The following is a 20517-nucleotide window of genomic DNA, read 5'->3' on the forward strand; positions in this document are numbered from 1 at the left end:
TGCACGGCAGAATATGACTCTGTTTTGTCAAAGCCGGATATTACCAAATGCCCAGGTCAGACTGTTTAAATGTCTGGGTATGGCACAGACCCCAGCCTGGGGCTTGAGCTACAGCTGTGGGCACATGCAGGCTTGGTAATGGTTATGATAAGTCAGTGATCTCTGGAGGTTTTGGAGATGATGTACACACAATTTTCACTAAGTCAGACCTAGGAAGTACTTTTTGGGCAAGGGCTGGGTGAGTTGGGGAATATTCCAAGCAGAAGGAATAGCATGGATGTATGTCATATTCAGGAAGTGGCAAATAATTCAAGGTGCTAAGGCATAGGTAGGGAAGTAAGAGGAAATCAAATATGCTTATTCGTTCATTCAACAAACATTTACTATGTGCCAGTTACTCTGCTGGTCACACTGGGTGTACAAAACGCAAACCTGGTCCCTGCCTTCATGGGATAGACAGTCCATTAGGGAGTCAGACATTAAACCAATAGCTGGTGTCAGAGTCTGAAGTACATTCTCCTAAGGAGTTTGGACTTGATCCTGTAGCTCTGGAAAGTGAACTCAAGGGGCTGAATGTAGGATGGTTAAAGGGAGGGACAGACTAGCAGCAGGAAGACAGTTAGGAAGGTATTGAAACAGAATGAAAATAAGGAGGTTCAGAATTAGGGGAGAGAGAGCAGGAATGGAGTAAAGGGTTGGGCCCTCTGAAGGTTACACAGAGTCGTTCCGCTAACTGACTAGAGGGGACTTGAGGGTTTCAGCATGGGCAAACATGGATGGCCTCATCTTTTCACAGGGTAGTGGTAGGAAAGGGCTCAATGAGGAGGAAAATTAGCTCCTGAATCCTCCTCGTGAAAAGCAGTTTGATACAGTCCCTGCTGGGAGGAATGGTCAAAAATTCTGCTGCCTCATTGGGAAGAGTCCTGACCTCTCAGGCTATGCCCGTATTGAGGGACAGGCTAGGTTCATGCATGTGTGTGGTGGTGGAGAAATGGGGGTGGGAGTTGCTGGCTTGGGAATCTGCTGCAAAGCTGCTGTTTTCATGGCTCAGTGCTCTGGGGCTGAGGCTGCCACTGCTGCTGCCATCGCATTACTGCTTGTGATGGGAAATGTTGCAGCTTCTGCCCTGGGCACCAGGCATGCTGGGAAGTGAGGGTGATTGTTTTTCTCAGGTAGAGTTGGTCAAAGGAAAGGAAAAGAAATGGTGGGAGGCCTGAGAAATAAGCTCAAGAGACACAGCATCTGTCGTATCCTATTCCCCAGTCAATTTGTGCCCCTCACCCTTTAGGGTTCAACTAATCAGAGAACACAAATATTCAGAGTGGTTCGCATCTCCCCATCCCCTGCCAAGAGAGACAGGGTATTATTCATCAGCATGGTTTGAAGAAGGGCCATGGGAAAATGGCAGGGTTGTGGAGTATCATGAATTTAATGACTCACTGTAGTTGCTTTGGGCATTTGATTTCCTTATCTTAAGAGCCCCGCCTGCTGCGACATCCTCTATCAACAAAATTGCAATTGCAATTGACCTTATTCAAGCACCTCATTGCCACCTGAGGGCCTAATGCAATAATAATCAAATATACAGTTTTCCTGGAAGGCAGTTCATGATCTGAGCCTACTGCTCTGGGCCAGGAAAGGTGAGGGGTGGAGAGTGAAATATATGTGTGTCATTGTGTAGGAGTGGACATAAGAAATGCAGTGGGAGCTTTTTCTAATACCAAAACAGTTCCCTAAGGGGCCCTTAGGGGGCTTAAGGGGAGAGGGATAGAGAACAAAGTCCTCATTTTATTTCCTCTGACCCCAACGAAAACAAAGCCAGCGTTCTGTTGGCAGGGGCAGCCTTGTCCTGAGCTCCTCCTCACACCGAGTCCTTCCCAGCTGCCCTGGAGCAGTATTCCTTCACTCCGCCCAAGACACAGAGCATTACTCCACCGATGAGCAGATTTTTATGCCTCTCTTCCTCAAGCCAAAAGCAGATGGCATCCATTAGCAGCTGAACTGTCACTACTTCTTAGTGGACATAAAAATAAAAAAAATAAAAATAAAAATCTACTGCCCAGTAACAGCACTTTAGGTTGGGGGAAGGAGCTTGTGTGGGGGGCAGGGTGGGAAAAGGAAGAAAGGGTTGAATAAGGAAATCAATTTTGGCTCGAAAGCTCTGAAAGGAGAGGGGACATGTGAATAGCTTTTTAAGTGGCATCATTAAACCTAGGCAGAAAGGTCGATTGGGCAGAGCAAACCACATAAATACAAACAGATGACATTTATGTCTGGCAGAACTGTTTTTCGTTTAGGTTTTTCTTTTTCTTTTTTTTTTTAATCACTGAGGTAGAAGACTGATAGGGCTTCTACCTTATCACCAGGAATCAAATCTATGGAAGGCAATGTCCAGAGGAATAAAATCCACAGGCATCTTTCCTAAATTATAGGGTGGAATCCAATAATACCACCTTGGCCCCTTTTCCTTTTTTTGGTGTGGGTAAGGGGCATCTGCAGGAAATGGGAGAGAAAAGAGTTATTTGTCTCAGCTTTGGAAAACCCTCAGCTACAAAATGAGCCAGTATGTGCAAGGCTATTTCTGTATGCACCTCACTCTGTCTGTGTTGCTGTGTCACTGTGAGCTGGGAGTCTGTATATAGGTATCACAGCCATTTCATGTCTGTATGCATCTTCCCTAGACAGGCATCCCTGCAGAAGCCTCGAGGGACCTGCGAGCCATCATTTTAGTGGGAAGGAAAGTGTCTCCTGGGGTTATAGTTATGTCTAATATCATAGTGGAAGAATTAAGGTCTAGGCCCAGGGGTGAACTGGGAACTACAAAAATGTATTAATAAACCAGAACAGTTGTTCCAGGAACAACCAACCCTAATCCTTGCCTTTATTTTTGGAAGAGTGACCATGTTGCTACATGGGAGGAGGGCGGGTAACTGTCCTCTGAAGGTGACAGGGCAGCTCTTGTGAGCTGTGCCTGTTTTCTATATTCTTGGTGCAGGATAAACTGGGAAGGAAAGAAGCAGTTATTTTTCTTCGTCTACTTTCTCTTAGGTTTCTATGGGCAAGGATTAAAGACTTTTAAAATCAATGGTATAGTGAGTATGGCCTCTTAGACCATGTGGGTAGAAGAGAGGGTTCCACTTCTGGGTAAAGTGTAAGGGGTCGGGCAGAAGCCTAGGATCAATCAGGGTAGCTAGGAAAGAAAGGAGACAAAAAATTCCAAAGATATATAGAGAGTTTTATCCATTTCTGTTTACTTGGAAAGACCTAGATTATCTCCTTCCAACCCTAGCCCAGATCTCTAGAGCTGCCAACTTAAAGACCAACAGCTGTTTCAGTTTACTTAACCCTATACTAGGCCCAGAGAAGGTAATGAAATATTCTGCTCATTTGGCATGTTGCTGATTCAAAGACCTTATTTTTTTGAAGGCAAACAAACATAACCATTGAGATATACTGACAGACCACTAAAGACAGGCATAAAAATGCACATAGAGGTATACTAATATACACATGCACACACTTATGAAAACAAATAGGAGAGAAAATGCCCTGTGGTATCAAGCACCACCACAGGCTACAGTGGTTCTTGGAGCTGGTTTCTACAATTTCCATACTCCGTTGGGAATTTCAAGGCAAACGCCTCTGGGGGACACTAGGAGAAACAGCTAGAGAGACCAATAATTTAATAAAGGGTAAGGACTGTGGAATTTAAAACATCTCAGCCTTGTGAGAGAACCAACTTTGGCCTGGATAAAGGCAGAAGCCATTGCTCCTTCAAGGTAAGCACAGATTACATCTTATGAACAAGATGAACTGCAAAAATCTTAAGTGAAAAATATTCTGCTTCTAAATGGTGAAAACTGGCAAAATACCTCCCTCTCTCACCAGAAGAGGGCACTCTGAGATCCAAAAAATAGACTATAATGGGGATGTTAGAGGTTAAATTGTCTTCCTGTCCTCCAGAATCCTTGAAGTTTCTTTAACAAAGTGTACTGCTCTGTCAGGGTAGAGGGACTGGGAAATAAACAGGGGAAACAACCAAGAGCAATGGTACTTGGTGAACAGGGGAGTTCTCAGCGGCAGACAGTAAGAGGCTGCATGGCATAAGCCTATTCACGAGGGATGGCTGGCCCATCTGAAGAGGACCTTTAGTTGTTTGACATGAGGTCTACTTTTTCCTACTGCAGAGAAAGGAAAAGAATACAGAAGCCTGTAGAAAATGTGTTGCTGAGGATGCATTATGGGATATGTATGGAAATTCAAAAGACCACATCCCACTTTTAAGACTGTGACTTTTAGGGAAGCCATTTAACCTCTCTGAGTCTTAAATTTCTTCCTCATGATGCCGTGGTGAGGATTAAAATGTCATAATATATGTGAGTACCCACTAAAAACTGCTAAAGAGACCTAAGATATGACTTAAAATGCATTTTATCAGCCTCATACACACTCCCAAGGGAAAAGAAAAGCTGTCTAAAGAAGAGCAAGGGGAGTGAGTATGGCTCAAGCAGTTGAACACCTATTTCCCACATGGGAGGTCCCGGTTCAGTTCTGGGTACCTCCTAAAAAAAAACCAAACAAGTGAAAAAAAAACACACACAAAACAACCCAGGGTAGCCAATGTGGCTCAGTGGTTAAGCACTGGCTTCCCATGTATGAGGTCCCAGGTTCAATCCCTGGCCCCCAGTACCTCAAAAAAAAAAAAAAAAAAAAAAAAAAAGGCAGGAGACAGAGGTAGGCACTTCATTTTCCAAACGTTTATGAGTATAATGCTGGATTTGGGGGTGGGGAGAAATCAATCAGAGACGCAGCTTCTCTGGGACACGGGCAACAAAACAAACCTCACCTCTCTGAAGAGGTCAGCTTCAGCACCCCAGGAAAACACCAGTCAAGACTCTGTGGTCTCTCACGGCTGGGGACAGAGCCAACCCCTAAACTTACTCCATCCTTCTCAGCTCTAGAGCATAAGCCTTGCAGCAACATTTTGCTCTTGCAAATGCCCAAGACGTTCCAATTCTTTATCCTCTTACCTGAGTACTGCTGTGGCATCTGTGGTGGACTGCAGGGAGAGGGAGACTGAGGCATCTGGTACTGTTCAGAGCCAGGAGGTTGCAGAAACCCTACAGAAGGGCTGGGGAGATGGGAAAGAAAGGAGTGGTGAAGCAGTAAAGGAGGAACACAGCTCCTGGCAAACAGCTGCTTCCTCTTGGGCCTCCCCCATGGGAAGCAGAGGCAGCTCCAAACCATTCCCAGACCAATTTGCCATGCAATTTCTAAAATCACCCATCAACTCAAAGTTAATTATATATATTTGTACTGGATCATCTTTCAATTAGGAAGCTGCTAATCAGTGCTACAGATGGAATGTTAGCGACACATGCTCTTTCCAATAGTGTGGAAATACCAGACACATAGGCATGGGCACATGTACACATGAATGGAATCTAAAAACACAACAAAAATGCATAGAGAGTGCCAGAGACAGATAGAGAGTACTAGGGAGATATGGGTAACAAAGAACTAAGGAGAGGTGTGATTTTTAAATACATACACCACAGAAAATAAAGACAGTCACCTAAAGATAAATAGGGTAAAAAAACCTACAAAACATAAAAAGGCAGAGAAAACATATATACAGTGTGAGACAAACAGAAACACATATAGTTAAGCACAGTCTTTAGTCTTAGTTCCAGCTCTGCTACTTTGGGTAAGTCTGTTAACATCCCTAGCTGGAGCTTTCTCATTTACAAAACAAGGGAGAGAAATAAAACAAGGAGAGTAGACTAGATTATCTCTAAGGTGCCTTTTATCTCTAAAATTCTATTAGATATGACCTATACTTAGATAAAAAAAAATACATAGAAAAAGATACAGCAAGATTCACCCATAAATACAGAAATACACACAAAAACATACATTTATATATACTCCAAAATTGCTTAATTTAATGATGAACCTGTCTCTATCCGATGGTTCTTGAGTTCCAATGATTTGAAAAAAACAAAAGATGGGGAAATTATAAAGTCTCCTATTTCTGAACTTTTTTCTGCTGATGAACTCATATTCAAATGTCAAATCAAGGAGGAAAAAGGAATGAACTCCTTCTCTCATATTCTACCTGCTTTCCGGCATCACTGGGATCTTTACTCTTGCCTGCCTTAGTGCCAGCAGAAACAAAACCACGGGGCAACAACTGATGAAGGCCTAAGGGAGATGAGTCCCTGCTCTCTGGGATTGCTCACCTCGTACCGTTCTGCTGAGCCGGTGGGATCATGCTGTAGTACACTGGTACACCCCCTGCCGGGAGGGCCCCTTGTACAGACTGGCTCGCGGGAACCAACATGGGTTGCTGGAAAGGTGGCTGGACCACATTTTGAGAGTCATTACCCACTGGGACCTGAGTAGAAACAAGAAGAGAATGACCACCTGGGTAACCACTGACACCATCCAGAGAAGAAGCCTAGTCAGCAGTAGACCAGGACAAGACAGCTTCCTTCCCTACCGCATAGAGACTCCTCCTATTCTCCCCATCTGAAGGACATGCTTAGAGAGTTTTATCTCTATTTCCACCTTCTCCAAAACCTGTCCTTGGGCATTTGACATAGAAGAAGGAGCCAGATTTCCTTTTAGACCCTACTTCCCTAAGCATGTATTTATTTGTATGGCTGTATAAAGATAAAACAATTTAAATGACTCTTCCCAGACTCTCTGGGCTCTCCCTCAGAGCAAAAAACTTGAAAGGAAAAATTCTAGGAAGAAAGTGGGTACTATTTTAGCACTGGAGTTGTGAGTCTGGAGACCCTCGGAGACTGGCCTTCTTTTCCTATCCCCAAGCAATGGATGATCTTTCCCGACTCAGAATGCACCCACTTGGTAAGAAGGCAGTGGAGTGTACTGAACCACCAGGCCTTGCATCTGGCCCCCCATGCTGCTTCTCTGATTGCTGAGCAGGCTCTGGTTCTGTGGCTGCTGGACCCCAATCATGCCTTGGTAAGCCGCCTGCTGTTGGTTAGGCATCATGGGCTGTAAACCTAGGGATGGGTAAGGCAGAGAAGATATCAGTATGGTCTCAAACATGTTTGGGTGGTCACACTCTATCAGGAATTTCCCTTCTCTCTTCTCTTCTTTTTTCTGGAGACCTTGGGTTCTTCATTTGGAGCTAATTATTCCTGCCTTTTTTGGGGGGTGAGATGGGAGAAGGTAAATAAATTCTTCTCTTTCCAAGTCTCTATCCTTCCCCTAGATTCACTGCCTTCCTTCTTATACCAGAGATTCCTCTTACCAGGCTGCTGGGATGGCTGAGGCAGCTGCTGACCACGCTGGGGGCTATAGGCCACCGGGTGAGAGAGAGGTCGATATTGCTGGTTGGAGTTAGGATACTGTCCAGGAGGATAGTAAGAAACCTGGATCTATGGGGAGAGGAAACAGAAATGTGAGAGAGTAACTCAAAATGTAGCCCTAACATCCCTAAATTATTAAATCTATCAGGGTTGATGACCTAAAATCTGCAAATGGAGATGTTCTGGCCCTGCAATTGCGGGATTAGTATATATGTTTGAAATAGAGCAGGAAGGACTTGTGTTACATAGAAAGAAGGCCTTCTGGTTAGAATGAATACTCTGAAGTGCATAACGGGGATAGGTATTCTCCTTTGCTCTGTCTAAACCATAGGAAGAAAGCATTATAATATTGGATAAATAAAATAGTAAACTGGGAACCCAAGCTGCTCACCTGCTGAGGGGGCTGCATGTAGCCCTGGGGTGGCAGGACTTGCTGAGTAAGTGGTGCATGGCTAGAGGTGGAATAGTTGGAGGCAGGGAGGGGTTGTCCCGTGGAAGCCATGATGAAGCTAGTCTGCTGAGGGTGCTGGGAGATAAGTGGGGGCTGGAACAGAGCTGAGGATGGGTCAGCTGCTTCAGCAGAACCCTGGCGGCTAAGGCTCATTTGTCCAAAGGGGTTGCTGAGGTCATCTGCCTGTTGAGAGAGGGGGGACTCAAGGATTGAGGCCATTTCAAGCTGCATCTCTTTGGCTTCAAAACAGACAGAGACAGACAGACACAAGAAATAGGAACCCTCTCTAAAGCCTCACACTAATGTGGGACAGTCCTGTCCTGTGCTCCTGAGAGGCACTTTTTAGCTCTAAGCCTATGTCATTCTGAATTGCTGTGAATTGAACAGCGGCTTAAAGCCCAACTCTAGAGTCAGTCTCTCTACCACCTATGAGGTAACCATGGCCATCCTGATCATGATTTTTATTAGGATTAATCCTGGGAAGACAGAAGCATTGACACACTTCTATATATGGGAAAAGGAGAAAAAAAAAAACCCCAACAAACCAGGACAAACTAGTGAGTTAAAGACAAAAGATTAAATGAGTTTTTCCATTTCCTGTCTTCTTCATGCTCCCAATCATACAAACGGACCCTACCGTGCCATAAATCCTGTTTTTATAATAAATGATCCACGCAACACCTTGAACGGATTATGGGTGAGTAGGTTCCTGTGGCTCCCCGGCTTTGCCCATGAAGTGCTGGGTGCCCGATCCTGCAGCTTATTTCCTTACTCCCTCTTGAGGTCATTTCCACCTCTGTTCTCTGACACTACCCAGAGTTCTCCTGCCCTTCAGAAACCACTTCCAATTCTCACCTCCCAAAGGAGGCCAGGGTGAGTGGCTGAGCTGGAGGATGAGACTGACTGTTCGGTATGTAATTACCTTCTCTCTCAGCCCTCTCCCCTAAGCAGCAAGGGTGATGGTGTTCCATCTCTCACTTGTGTGGTGATAGATTAGGGCTTGTTAGCTGCTTCTGTCCTCTACTCTTTGGACAGTAATTGATAGACACACACACATACACGTGCACACACACACACACATACACACTCCAGAGCAGGAGTTCTTTTGCAAAAGAAACTAGTAGAAACCAAAAGACAATACTTTCCTGTTTCAATTTTCAGGGGTCTAATCTTCAAGTTAGCTGTTTTGCTACCTTATTGGGCAGGAATAGATGACAAGAGGACTGGATTGCAGATTAATTTGAGGTCCATATTCTAGGACTTTTCAGAATGGAGATAAGAGGTGGGAGGAAAGAGGGGATTCTAGTGAAAAAGCAGAGAGATGTAATTAAACAAAATTTAAAAATCAGGGTTTCTATAACCGTGATGGAAGTTAACAACTACCAGGCAAATCAGATCTTCAAAGGATCTGGAGCCGGGATACACACCAATTTTAATAGCATGTGCTATGTAGTGGAATAAAGATATTTTCATATAAGATGACATGGTAAGATATGGGGAACATTTTAAATTTTTGCCAGCAGTACCAGAAAAATCTGCAAATGTATTTTTATTTTTAAAGGAAATTATAGAGAACCATTCTGTACAGAAAAAACTGAATTCCTCAGATATGTCCTGGGGGCAGATGAGAGGAAGCATATACAAGGTAGAAAGATTAGAAGCTTAGGTTAGACCAGCATGCAATTTTGTTCCCTCTTCTAAAACTTGGGGGGAACTCACTGTTCCCGTCTATCTTAAGTATAAGCATCCTTTAACGTCTAAAGTGCTGTGCTAAGGCCATTAGAATGGAGTATACAGTTCAGTCCACACTGGCCCCACAAAAAGAAACCTCTTTTAACATGGTCCTCTAAAAACCACAAAGTGCTTGCAAGGCCGCCACAGACTGACCCAGACATACCCGCAAATACAGGGCACACATGGACAAGGACAAAGAAAGGGGAATAGAGTTATACCATGTTGTACTGCTGGGGCGGAGAGACTGGAAGAAGGACTTGGGGGCAGGAGCTTGGAGAGAATTGAACAGGCTGCGGAGAGGGCTGCAGAGCCGGGACTGACTGTAGACCAGCAGAGAGGCATGTGGAAAAGGGAAGAGAAAAGGGAGGCATGGGGAAAGGCAGAGGGGCAGAGATGGGGAGGGAAAAGGAAGGAACAAAAAAGTTAATCATAAAAGAAATTTCACACAAATAGCAAGGGTACCGAGCAGGCAGCAGATCAGGCTGCAGACCAAGACTGGGGCAGCTTGTGGCTTTCGCATCTCTCTGACAAACAGGCAATCCCTCTCATTAGGAGAGACCTGCTCCATGCCCTGCTCCATTAGCCACTCAGACTCTGCAGCTGTTGCAAGCAATCTTAGGAGGCTCAGGGCCTGGGTCTGCTGCCTGATTCCAAACACAGCATCTTTCCAAAGCATTTTTTTTCTGAACACACAATTCCTGAGCAGCATTATTATAACCCTTTTTGAATGCCCACTTGGGAAGGGATTCTTGTCCGCACTCCCGTAGTGCTTCTGTTGGAAGGGTCATCCAAGATCTGGCTCAGCTCTCACAGCCAAGGTCCCGATTTCACACCACAGCTGTCTTGGAGGAAGTGCTCATTCATAAGGATCATTTCCCTCCCAAGAGCAGAGAAGGAAAAAACATTTGGCCTGCTTATGGCTACTTCCTCCTGTTCCATGATTGCTTTGTACTCCTCCAGTCTGTGAGGGCAGTATGAGAAATCCCCCCATAAGCAAGCTGGGAGGGATCTAGGAATAAAATATAAATACCCTGGTTTAGCTTTTGTTCCTTCAGTCCTTTCCTTAGTCTAAAGCAGGGGGATTTGTTTATTAGGAACATGGTGTGTTCAACCAACTAATGGGCAGTTATTTTTTTTTCCTCTCCTTTCCCTGTCAGCCATTTCAATCATCTTGTTGGTTCTCTAGTCACAGCCCTTGGTGATCAGAAGGACGGGAGGAGGAGGACAGAAATAATATTTATACACATTGTCTCATTACAGCCTCACAATAATCCTATAGGAAGATAGGATAACTTATTTTATAGTGAAGAAAGGAAGGCTCAGAGAAATCACTAATCTAAGATAACACAGCCAATAAACTGCAGAGTTGGAACTGAAGCCTGGTTCTGCCTGACATTGTTTCCACTCTACTCCTGGAGTGGGGAGAAGGTGAAGGTGAAGGAAGAAGTCAAAACGAATTACCCTGCTGCAACAAGCTAGAAAGTGCACCTGCCACAACGAGCAGATGCCACAAGTCAGCAGATGCCACAATCTGTGGGGAGTGGACATGGCTCAGGCCATTGGGCACTTGCTTCTCATGCGGGAGATTCCGGGTTCGGTTCCCTGTGCCTCCTGGAGAAGGCAAATAAACAGTCAGCAGACAGATGAGAGAACCATCTGTGTGTGTGTATGTGTGTGGGGAGGGGGAGGTGGTAAATAATAAAAAAAGAAATTACCTAAGAATCTTGCATAGACTTCTCCCATTCTCTGGACTAAGTATGAAGGGAGAGGGTGGAAGTGCCATGGTATCAATATCCTCTCCTGCCACATATCTCTAGGGAGACTCTCTCACAGAAGGAAGAAAGTCCTGGAATTAGAAAGATCCCCTCCTCTCCCCCCATAAAGGGGGAGACTGTTCCAGAGGCCTTGACAAGAGGACCTGATATTTGGAGTAAATAAAAAGCAAGTCACTTTGGTTAGGGAAATGTTATTGAGAAATCTACTGTATGACTTGGGAGAGATGTTGCTGTAGCCTTTCAAATAAACTCAGGTCTATTGGCACACCTATTTCTCATAAGTCCATGGTATTCCAAAGCATATGAATTGCTTGTGCTAGTGACTTTTTAAACACATTTTTGGAAGTGGGTGTAGCTCAGGTTTTGAGCGTCTGCTTCCCATGTACGAGGTCCCGGATTCAATCCCTGTGCCTCCTAAAAAATCAAAAAACCATAAAATAAAATAAAACAAAAAACCATACATTTTCTAGCATGCAAATCTTTTTCCTTCTTCTGGGGAAGGACCTAATTACTTCCTTACTCTGGGGAGGAAGGGGGTAGCCACAGGGACAGTGAAGTGGTAAACTTTAGAAAAATTCAGCCAGCTTTCCACGCATTTGTGAATTTTGAGTAAAAGTGAGAGAGAAGAAATGATGCTCCTCTCTCAGGCCTCCCCTGATTGGGGAAGGGCAGTGGTCAAAACAGTGGATCTCAGTGTTATTATTATTTTAATTTTTCCACCACTATCCTCAGCTACAGATAATCCTTAGGAGGCTCAAACTCCAGAGAAACCATGGGGAAGCCAAAGACTGGCCATGAGGGAGTTGACTGCCACCTACTGGTGAATTCTGGGCTAAGTCACTGGCTCTTGGATGCCTAACTGGACACCAGGAATGAGGCTGAGAGGGGTCCTTTTCAAGAGCTCTACTCCATTTTAAGCAAACTGGCAAAGGTGGTCACTGGCTCTTTAATTCTCAGCCTCACCTCTTGGTTTTACATGTCTTACTGACATATGATATGAAGGCCTGCTCTGACCTAGGAGGACTGCCAATAATAAGTGAAAGAGCATAGTTTAGCTCACATAGTTCTTAGCCCTGGGGCAAATGCTTCTTGCTGCAGAGCCAAAGGTAACCACCATTTTTCAGAGTTGTTCTTCTAAAGGAAAACCTTGAAAACAAGCACAGTGGTACATGTGTGGTCATCTCCTTCAGCTCTCCACTGTTATGCACCACTTGAGAAACTGCACAGTATTATTCTGGAGCTCAACAACTTCTTGAGTTTGGAAAGCCCTTAGTGCGAAGTGCCAGTCATGGAAAAGAAAGAAGAAAGAAAAACAGAAAGACAGAATAAAGGGAAGGAAGGAAGGAAGGAAGGAAAGGAAGGAAAGGAAGGAAGGGGCAGCAGGAATGAGGAAGAAAAGGAAAAACAATAAGCAGAACTTTACCAAAATTAAAAACTTTTGTGTATCTAAGGACAAAAGAGTGAAATGATAACCCTCAAATGAAAGAAAATATTTAGAAATCATATATCTGAAAAGTGTTTACTATCCAGAATAAATATAAAACTTCTACAACTCAACAACAAAAGGACAAATAACCCAATTTAAAAATGGGCAACAGACTTGAACAGACATTTTTCCAAAGGGATAATCAAATGACCAGTAGGCACATGAAAAGATACTCAACATCATCAGCCATTAGGGAAATACAAATCAAAACCACAATGGCATACTACTTCATATCTACTAGGATGGTCACTAAAGAAACAAAAAACAAAAAAAGCAAAAGGAAAATAAGTGTTAGCCAGGAGGTGAGCAATAGGAACCCAACCCTCCTAAATTGTAGGCAAGAATGTAAAATGGTGCAGCTGCTACTGAAAACAGTTCAGTAGTTCTTCAGAGCATCAAACGGTTATGTTATGACCCAGCAATTCCACTCTCAGGTATAGAACCCAAAGAATTGAAAACAGGGCCTCAAACAGATATCTGTACATCAAGGTTCATAGCAGCATTATTCACTATAGCCAAAAGGTGGAAACAACCCCTGTCCATCAACAGATGAATGGATAGAAAAAATGTATTATATGGAAATAATGGAATATTCATCTATAAGAAAGAATGATACATACTACCACATGGATGAACCTTGAAAACATTATGCTAAGTGATAGAAGCCAGTCACAAAAGGACAAATACATGAAATATCGAGAATAAGGTGGGGGGGGGAAGAGAGAGAGAGAGGGAGAGAGAGAGAGAGAGAGGCGCTTAGAGGTTACCAGGGGCTGAGGGAAAGGGGATAGGGGGAACAAGGAGTTATTGCTTGAAGGGTAAAGAGTTTCCGTTGGGTGATGAAAAAGTTTCAGTAATGGAAGTTTTGATGGTAGCAAAACATTGTAAAAGTAATTAATGCCAGGCAAATATACACTTAAAAATGGTTAAAATGGTAAATTTTATGATAAATATATTTATTCCTCTTCCTGACTTTTAAAAAAGGGATATACATACATACATACATACATATATATATGTTACCACAATTTTTTAAAAAGGTAGGAAAAGGAATAAAGGGATAGAGAGAGAGGAAGAAAGAGCAGTGAGAAAGTAAAAAAGAGATATATACAGTGGGGGATGATGATGGTGGAGGTACAATATCAACAACCACCAAAGTGCTTCAGGCCACCAAAGCTTACCCAGGATAGATTCTTTAGTTTGGAATCTGAGATCATGCCAAGCTTAAGAGTAAATTTCTGAAGGAGCAGAGACTCTGTACCAAACAATGCTACTCTGTCTCCAATCAGTAGTATTTAGCTTAGCACCAAAATCTCTGCAGGAAATGAGTCAATACCAATGCACGATCCCAGTAGCAGGGACAGAATCTGAACAGAAGTTTGGGATTCAGGATGGTCACTTAGTTTGTTTATAACTTTTCCAGTCCCAAATGGTTGTTCTCTTTACTCATTTCTTTATTCCTCTCTCTCGATGACTGTTTCTAGGTATGGATGGAAGGTGGAGGGAGATGGATGAATAAGGGGGAAAAAGGGGAGCAAGACTGTATTAAAATACATGCATTTTAGAAAAGAAAACTGAAAAACATTTGGGACTTTAGAAAAGTGTGACATACACACACACAAACACAGTATGAGAAAGGCAGAGGGAGCAGCACAGAATTTACCCTTTTACAGATTTGAAGCAAGACACAGAGGAAAATACACACACACACACAGTGCTTCAGTCTGCAGGGAGATAAGGTGATGTAAACAAGACTTAATGGGGTAGACAGTGGTAGAATGAGAAAAAGAGTCAGGACTACAGAGAGAGTGATTTAGAGAAAGATGAAGGACTAGAATGACCTGCATGGAGATCACATTAAGACACAAAACAGGGTTTCCTAGATTCATTTATTTATTTATTTTTTCCATGGTTCTTCATTTAGCTTCATTTCACTATGTTTGAGATAGGGCAGTACCAGGCCATTCTGGGCCATTTCCATTCTTGCTTCTGGTTTCTGGGGTATTGGTGCTTGGGACTTGCTTTTTGTACCCAGGATAAAGATATACCTAAGGCCAAGTTGGGCTGAGCAAGGGGAAGAAGGGAGTCTGGGAGGTGAAATGAGAAAAACTGCAGCACTGCAGCAGAAGAGTCAGTGTAGACACATGCATTTTCTGCCTAGCAGAGAGTGCTTCAGGATAAAGTTATGGAATCTCATCAAGGAAGAGTTCTTTTCACATCTGCTCAGAGTAATAAGGTGCCTTTTAAATCCAGGACTAGTTCAGAGTAGGACCTCTTATGCTGATGGCTTGCATGGTCTCCAGAAAAGCATAATTTCATTCAAATCCAACTCTAGTTGATACCAAGATCTACCAGTCCAGTAACAGAAGGTGAACGATATGCCCTTTTATGGCATAGGGAAGACAAAGACACCATTTGGGGTCTTTGTGCCTTGTGTCATATATGCACACGTCAAAGGTCTTAAGTGTTATTCCCTTTCTCCCCAAACCATTACATATAAACGCATTCTTTGGTCATACTGTGGTGGGAGCTGTAATATTTTTTTAGCTCCATATATGGATACAGTGAGCAAAATCACTTTGCTAATTATACAGGATATAGAGGGAGACAAGTATAGTAAAAATGTGGGACAGAGTAAAAGATATCACTGACATTTCTGAGGAGGAAGAGGGAGAAATATAAAGCAAAAAACTCCTAGGCCAACCCTACTGAGAGCACTTTGGCCAAATCTCTACGCACAACAAACAAATGAGGGATGGAAGAAGGAGTGGCATGTCTCCAAAAACTGATCATTGTTGCTACCCACAGCAAAGGAGACAGGATTGTACTGTCAAAGCCTGCTTGAATCAGAATGGAGAGGGCTCTAACACTGAGTGGTGACTCACCTGTGAGATCATGTGATTATTCAAGGGTGGCTGCTGCTGAGGTGTGGGTGGAAGAGCAGGAAGCTGCTGCTGCTGCTGCTGCTGCTGCTGCTGCTGCTGTTGCTGCTGCTGCTGCTGCTGGGCAGTACAAGGGAGAAGGCCCCGGACAGACTGGGATGAGGTGACCTGGTTGCACACTTCTGGGGCACCTAGTGCCATACCTAAGGCAAAGAGGAGACTAAGAGTTGTAAGCACAAACCATGAACGTACCCAGTCCTGGAGATCTTTCCTTGTCCTTTCTCTTCACTCCCCTGATGTCCATTTCCCCACTGTTTTTCGAAGATACATGCATGACTACAATTCCGTTTCAGCTGCCTTGCTGATGGGAATCCTCACCGGGCTGGTTTTGCTCCCCAGGCACAGGAATGACTTTGACTCTTTGGTTCTGGAATTGAACAAAATGTGACCCTGCTGAGAAACCTCCCCTGAAGTGCCTAGAATCTGTCCATGATGATTAGACTGCTGAAAACATGAATGTTTAATTCATGTTTTAAGGGACCTATCTTCTCTTTGCATTCTTCTCTACTTGTAGTATATCTTGTAACAGTTGTGAGAAGGCAAACCTGCCTCCTCAAGAGTATGCGTGCACATGCATGCACATACACACACACACCTGTCACTATTTTTCTATTTCCAGGTTCTGAAAGGTATATAATCATTCACTCAAACAGCACACTTTTACTGAATATCTACTAAGTGCCAGGCATTGTGTAATGAACTGAGGACTCAACGGTAAAGGGAACACAGTCAGCAGTTACCCTTAAGAAGCCCAGAATCTTCCAAAGGAAGATAAACATCCACACAATTATTACAACATGATAATGATAAGGGGTATATCAGGAACATGAAAAAAGCTGTATGAAAGCATAGAGAAGGAAATAATTAACTCCTGGGAGGGTCAGGGAAGAATTTAGAGAGGAGGTGGCAGGAGAGATGGGCTTGAAGGATGAAAAGAAGCTTGTCATACTGAGAGGGGACAAAACTAGTGCCATATTAAAAAAATGGTTGGAGAGCCAAAGGAGGATGGATATCTGGAAATGAGACAGAGATGGCAAACTGGAGTAAGGAAGTGAGCTTATGCCATATTAAATAGTTTGTACTTCATTATACAGGCAGCACAGAAACATGAACTTTTTAAGATGGCACTAAGAGGACTAGATTTATATTTTAGACTGGCAAACTGTCTTTAAAAGGGGCTGAAAATGGAGCAGAGACATCAGTTTTGGGGCTGGTGTCATAATTAAATAAAAGAAGAGAAAGACAAAGATGTATAATGTTAATAATAGGGGTTATGGAAAAAAATATGCCAAAGTATGTTATGGACCATAGTGAGGGGTAATAGTCTGATGACATTAATTTATAATCTGTAACAAATGTTCCACAATGGTGTGGTATGTTGGTGAAGGGTATCATATGGGAATTCTACACATGAATGATTGTTTTGTAAGTTCACAATTTCTGTAATACAATTAAAAAAAAAAAAAGAAAGAAGATAAAGACTCGGACGAAGGCAGAGGCAGCAGGATTAGGAAGACAGTAACAGAGAAGGGCAGCAGAGACCTAATAGTCAGAAGCCAAAGTTTCACCATGACCGATACCTATTGAGGACAAGGTGGGCAGAATTTTGGAATGAGATTCAGCAATTCTTTAGAGGTGGGAGGATGGTGAAACAGGCCCATTGGGTATAGAAAACTAAATACCCCAATGCTTTGAGTGTTCTAGGAACAGATGGAGAGATACACAGCAAATGAGGAGAGGTGGTTATAGGGGTTGTATGTAGAATTTATGAATGTATGCTTCTTCCCAGAGACTGGGCTCCAGGGGAGCAGCCATAGCCACACCCCTTGAAGTTCCAGCTTATTGGATGCTACCAATGAACTACAAACAGCTAAACTTTAAGGGCTCCCTCTGTGCTACAAATCCTCTTTATAAACTCAGAGACCACAGAATGAAAGCAACTAACATTCTCATCTTAGAATATAACCTGGACATGGGTTGATAGGAATGTCCCACCTTGATTCAAAATCAGACAAAATAAATCTAGTCCCAATCAATTTTTGTGAATCAGGTCAGAAAGTCTGAAAGAACATCAGAGAAGGACTCAAATGGACAATGGTTTCAAGAAATCAAAGTTCCCCTCACCTGGCTGTGTTAGATACAGGAAACTAAGTGCTTTGTTAAAAGTAAATTATCAGTGATGGGCATGACATTGAAGGAGAGAAGCTGTAGTACCTGGCCTAGAGGTTCTTCCTGCACTACCACCTTTACTGCTCCCAATGCTGTCACCCCGGGTGAGGATAGAGATTCCGCTGAAGCTGCTGGCTTTGGTGACAGGGGGCCGCATGCTTCGGACAGAGCCGTCAGAGTCTGTGCTGCTCCAGGGCCGTGGCTCCAGGGATTTGAGTTCGCTGTCTGTGCTGCTCTGGCGGCTGCTTGAGGTACGGCTCAGTCCTTCGCGGTTCCCCCTGCAGAGACCACAGTGGTCAGAGAATCTTCCACCTACCACTTCAGCAGAAGGGCTAGGAGAGAGTTCATTTCTATTCTTTCAATAAGAAAGAAGGGATGAGGGTTGGGGGTTGGGAGAGGATGGACACCGACTTCTTGTTAGCTGGCTGGCCAACTGAGACTTGATGGGAGCAGACAGAACAAGATCCAGTACAGCAACAAAGAGCACAGAGGCAAACCTGGAAGACAGTGCACTGGCAACTAATTCAATACATCAGACCAGAGGTGGATGGAAAACCACATACATGATGCTGAGATTGGCTGTGGTCTTTTCCTCCTGTGAGGATCCCACACATGCAGGAAATAGTGGGGAACAGAGGGGTACCAGCTCCTTCTGGGAGTTCTTAAAAACAAAAGGACTCTTAGAAGGCCCTACTGCTAGAAGACAGGAGTAGCCAATGACATGGATAAGTCACACAGCAGGTCTTCCACACAGCACATGTCTAAGACAGCAGAGGTGCTGCTTTTGGCCACCTTTCCAGAAGTGGGAAAAGGAATATGGTGGACTAAGGGAGCACTCCGGAAAACTCAGTCAGATAGTCTGGAATTGGCCCAACCCGTTTTGTGGAAGTTCCATGTTGGTGTCTGGGAACAACTGGTTCCAGGGTCTCTAAGGGCTGAAGTCCTCCACCAGACCAAGCACAGAGGGAGCTCTTAGATGGCAAGGGGTGCCAAACTGCTTCCATAGTGATATTTCTTCTGCCCTAGGCATGGGCACAAGGCTATTGAGAAAAGGGATTCTTCCTCTCTTACGCTACCACAGAAATATCAGGGTAATTTTAATGATAAAATCATAGTCTATGATTATAAACAGATGAACTCCTCAGCTTAGCCTGGGTTGACCTGAAAACCATAAGTCTTACTGAGTTCTTACTGCTTCTCAATCAATAAGCTACCAAGAACCAGGTATTTATGTTTTACCATTCCCACAGCTAATGACCTAAGTAAACCAAATGGTAACAATTTTATATGTATAATGGGGAGCAATTACACGAAACTCATAGAAGTTTGGGCTCCCTCTTTTTCACCACCATCCCACCAAAGCAATTAGAAAACTCTAGTCCAATTCCCTTAGCTCCAAAGACACTAGGTTCAGAGTTATTCTAATAAAGAAAGGTATTACCCTCACCTTCTCCAAAGGCAATGCAAAGAAAACAGACAAAACATATGCTAGGATTAACTGTTCTAGCTTTTAGCCAAGCCTACTATGGTGGGCTAAGAATATGCTGGCACAGTAATTAGGAAATGCTAATTTTTCTTTTGCTACCCCAAGTAAATTCATATGTAATATCAATACTTCTCTACATGTAGTTAGAATTGAGGCCTGGGAAACACTTCCGTTTCCCCAAAATTTTACCCCCTCTCATGGGGATATCAAAAGTAGAATGAGAAACAAGAAGTGTAGATCATGGCCTCTAGGAACAGAACCAGATCTGAAATGAGAGCTAATGGTTCTTTATCTCAGTGGACAAATGCAAAGTCTACTAAGTAGACTCAATAAAGACGGGTGTTTGTGAGAGAAGGGGATATAACAGTGTCAATGGATGAGGCTGCCCTGAATATTATGGCATTAGAGCTTGAATTTTCCAAGACCAGTTCTAATAGCTTTTCTACCTAAGTTAAACATTGTACTATCTGTTAGAGTAATCCTGCCATTGACTTTCTCTTTCTACCAGAGGTAGATAGTGAATGAAGTAACTTTAAACCAAACACCCTGGGAAAGCTAGGGCCAAGGTGACAGCACTTATATACTCACTCAATTCCCAAGACAGCAATGACCAAGTGCTCAAAACGTGGATTGCCTGATGGTTTTAGACTAGCCTGGGTTAGTACACTATTCCTCCAAAGACTGGAGAATCTACGGTGAGTCTCGGCCAGGAGAGAGATTTGTTTTCCCTCTCTACAACTAAATCTAATCTCAAGTCATGTCTTCCCACTTCACTAAGAACAAGGCATCTAGGAAAAGCTACTCAGCCTCAATTCTGCGCACTAGATTGGGTTGTTTGTGTGTGATGGGAGAGATGGAAGTAAAGTCAGAGATCACTCACATCTCATACTCCTGTAAAATCAGAAGTGATCTGGTTTTCACTAGTTGATACAGTGCTGGTAAAATGTCCATTTTGTTGGGTCTGAGGTGCGGGTTAAGAGACCCGTGGAAGAGGTAGCAATATCAATAAGCCTCACTGTGGCTTATTTATCAATGGGGTAAAATCTTCTGAAATATTGGGCAGTTTCCATCGTTACTACCAATCTGGATAATGGAATTTGGTGTATTGGTATTTGCTTCACAAACACAGACTTG

The 20517-nt window shown here is 43.4% G+C and overlaps 1 protein-coding gene across 1 annotated transcript in view; it reads right to left on the bottom strand.

Moving 5' to 3' along the window:
* R3HDM2 (R3H domain containing 2) overlaps positions 1 to 20517 on the bottom strand; it is a 277530-nt gene that overhangs the window by 5463 nt on the left and 251550 nt on the right. Inside the window, 8 exon segments of the mRNA XM_058308301.2 lie at positions 5031 to 5131; positions 6243 to 6397; positions 6871 to 7031; positions 7283 to 7409; positions 7732 to 7974; positions 9744 to 9845; positions 15672 to 15871; positions 17943 to 18175. Of these exon segments, the coding sequence (XP_058164284.1) occupies positions 5031 to 5131; positions 6243 to 6397; positions 6871 to 7031; positions 7283 to 7409; positions 7732 to 7974; positions 9744 to 9845; positions 15672 to 15871; positions 17943 to 18175 (1322 nt within the window).

Source organism: Dasypus novemcinctus, chromosome 12, assembly GCF_030445035.2.
Source record: "Dasypus novemcinctus isolate mDasNov1 chromosome 12, mDasNov1.1.hap2, whole genome shotgun sequence".
NCBI lineage: Eukaryota > Metazoa > Chordata > Mammalia > Cingulata > Dasypodidae > Dasypus > Dasypus novemcinctus.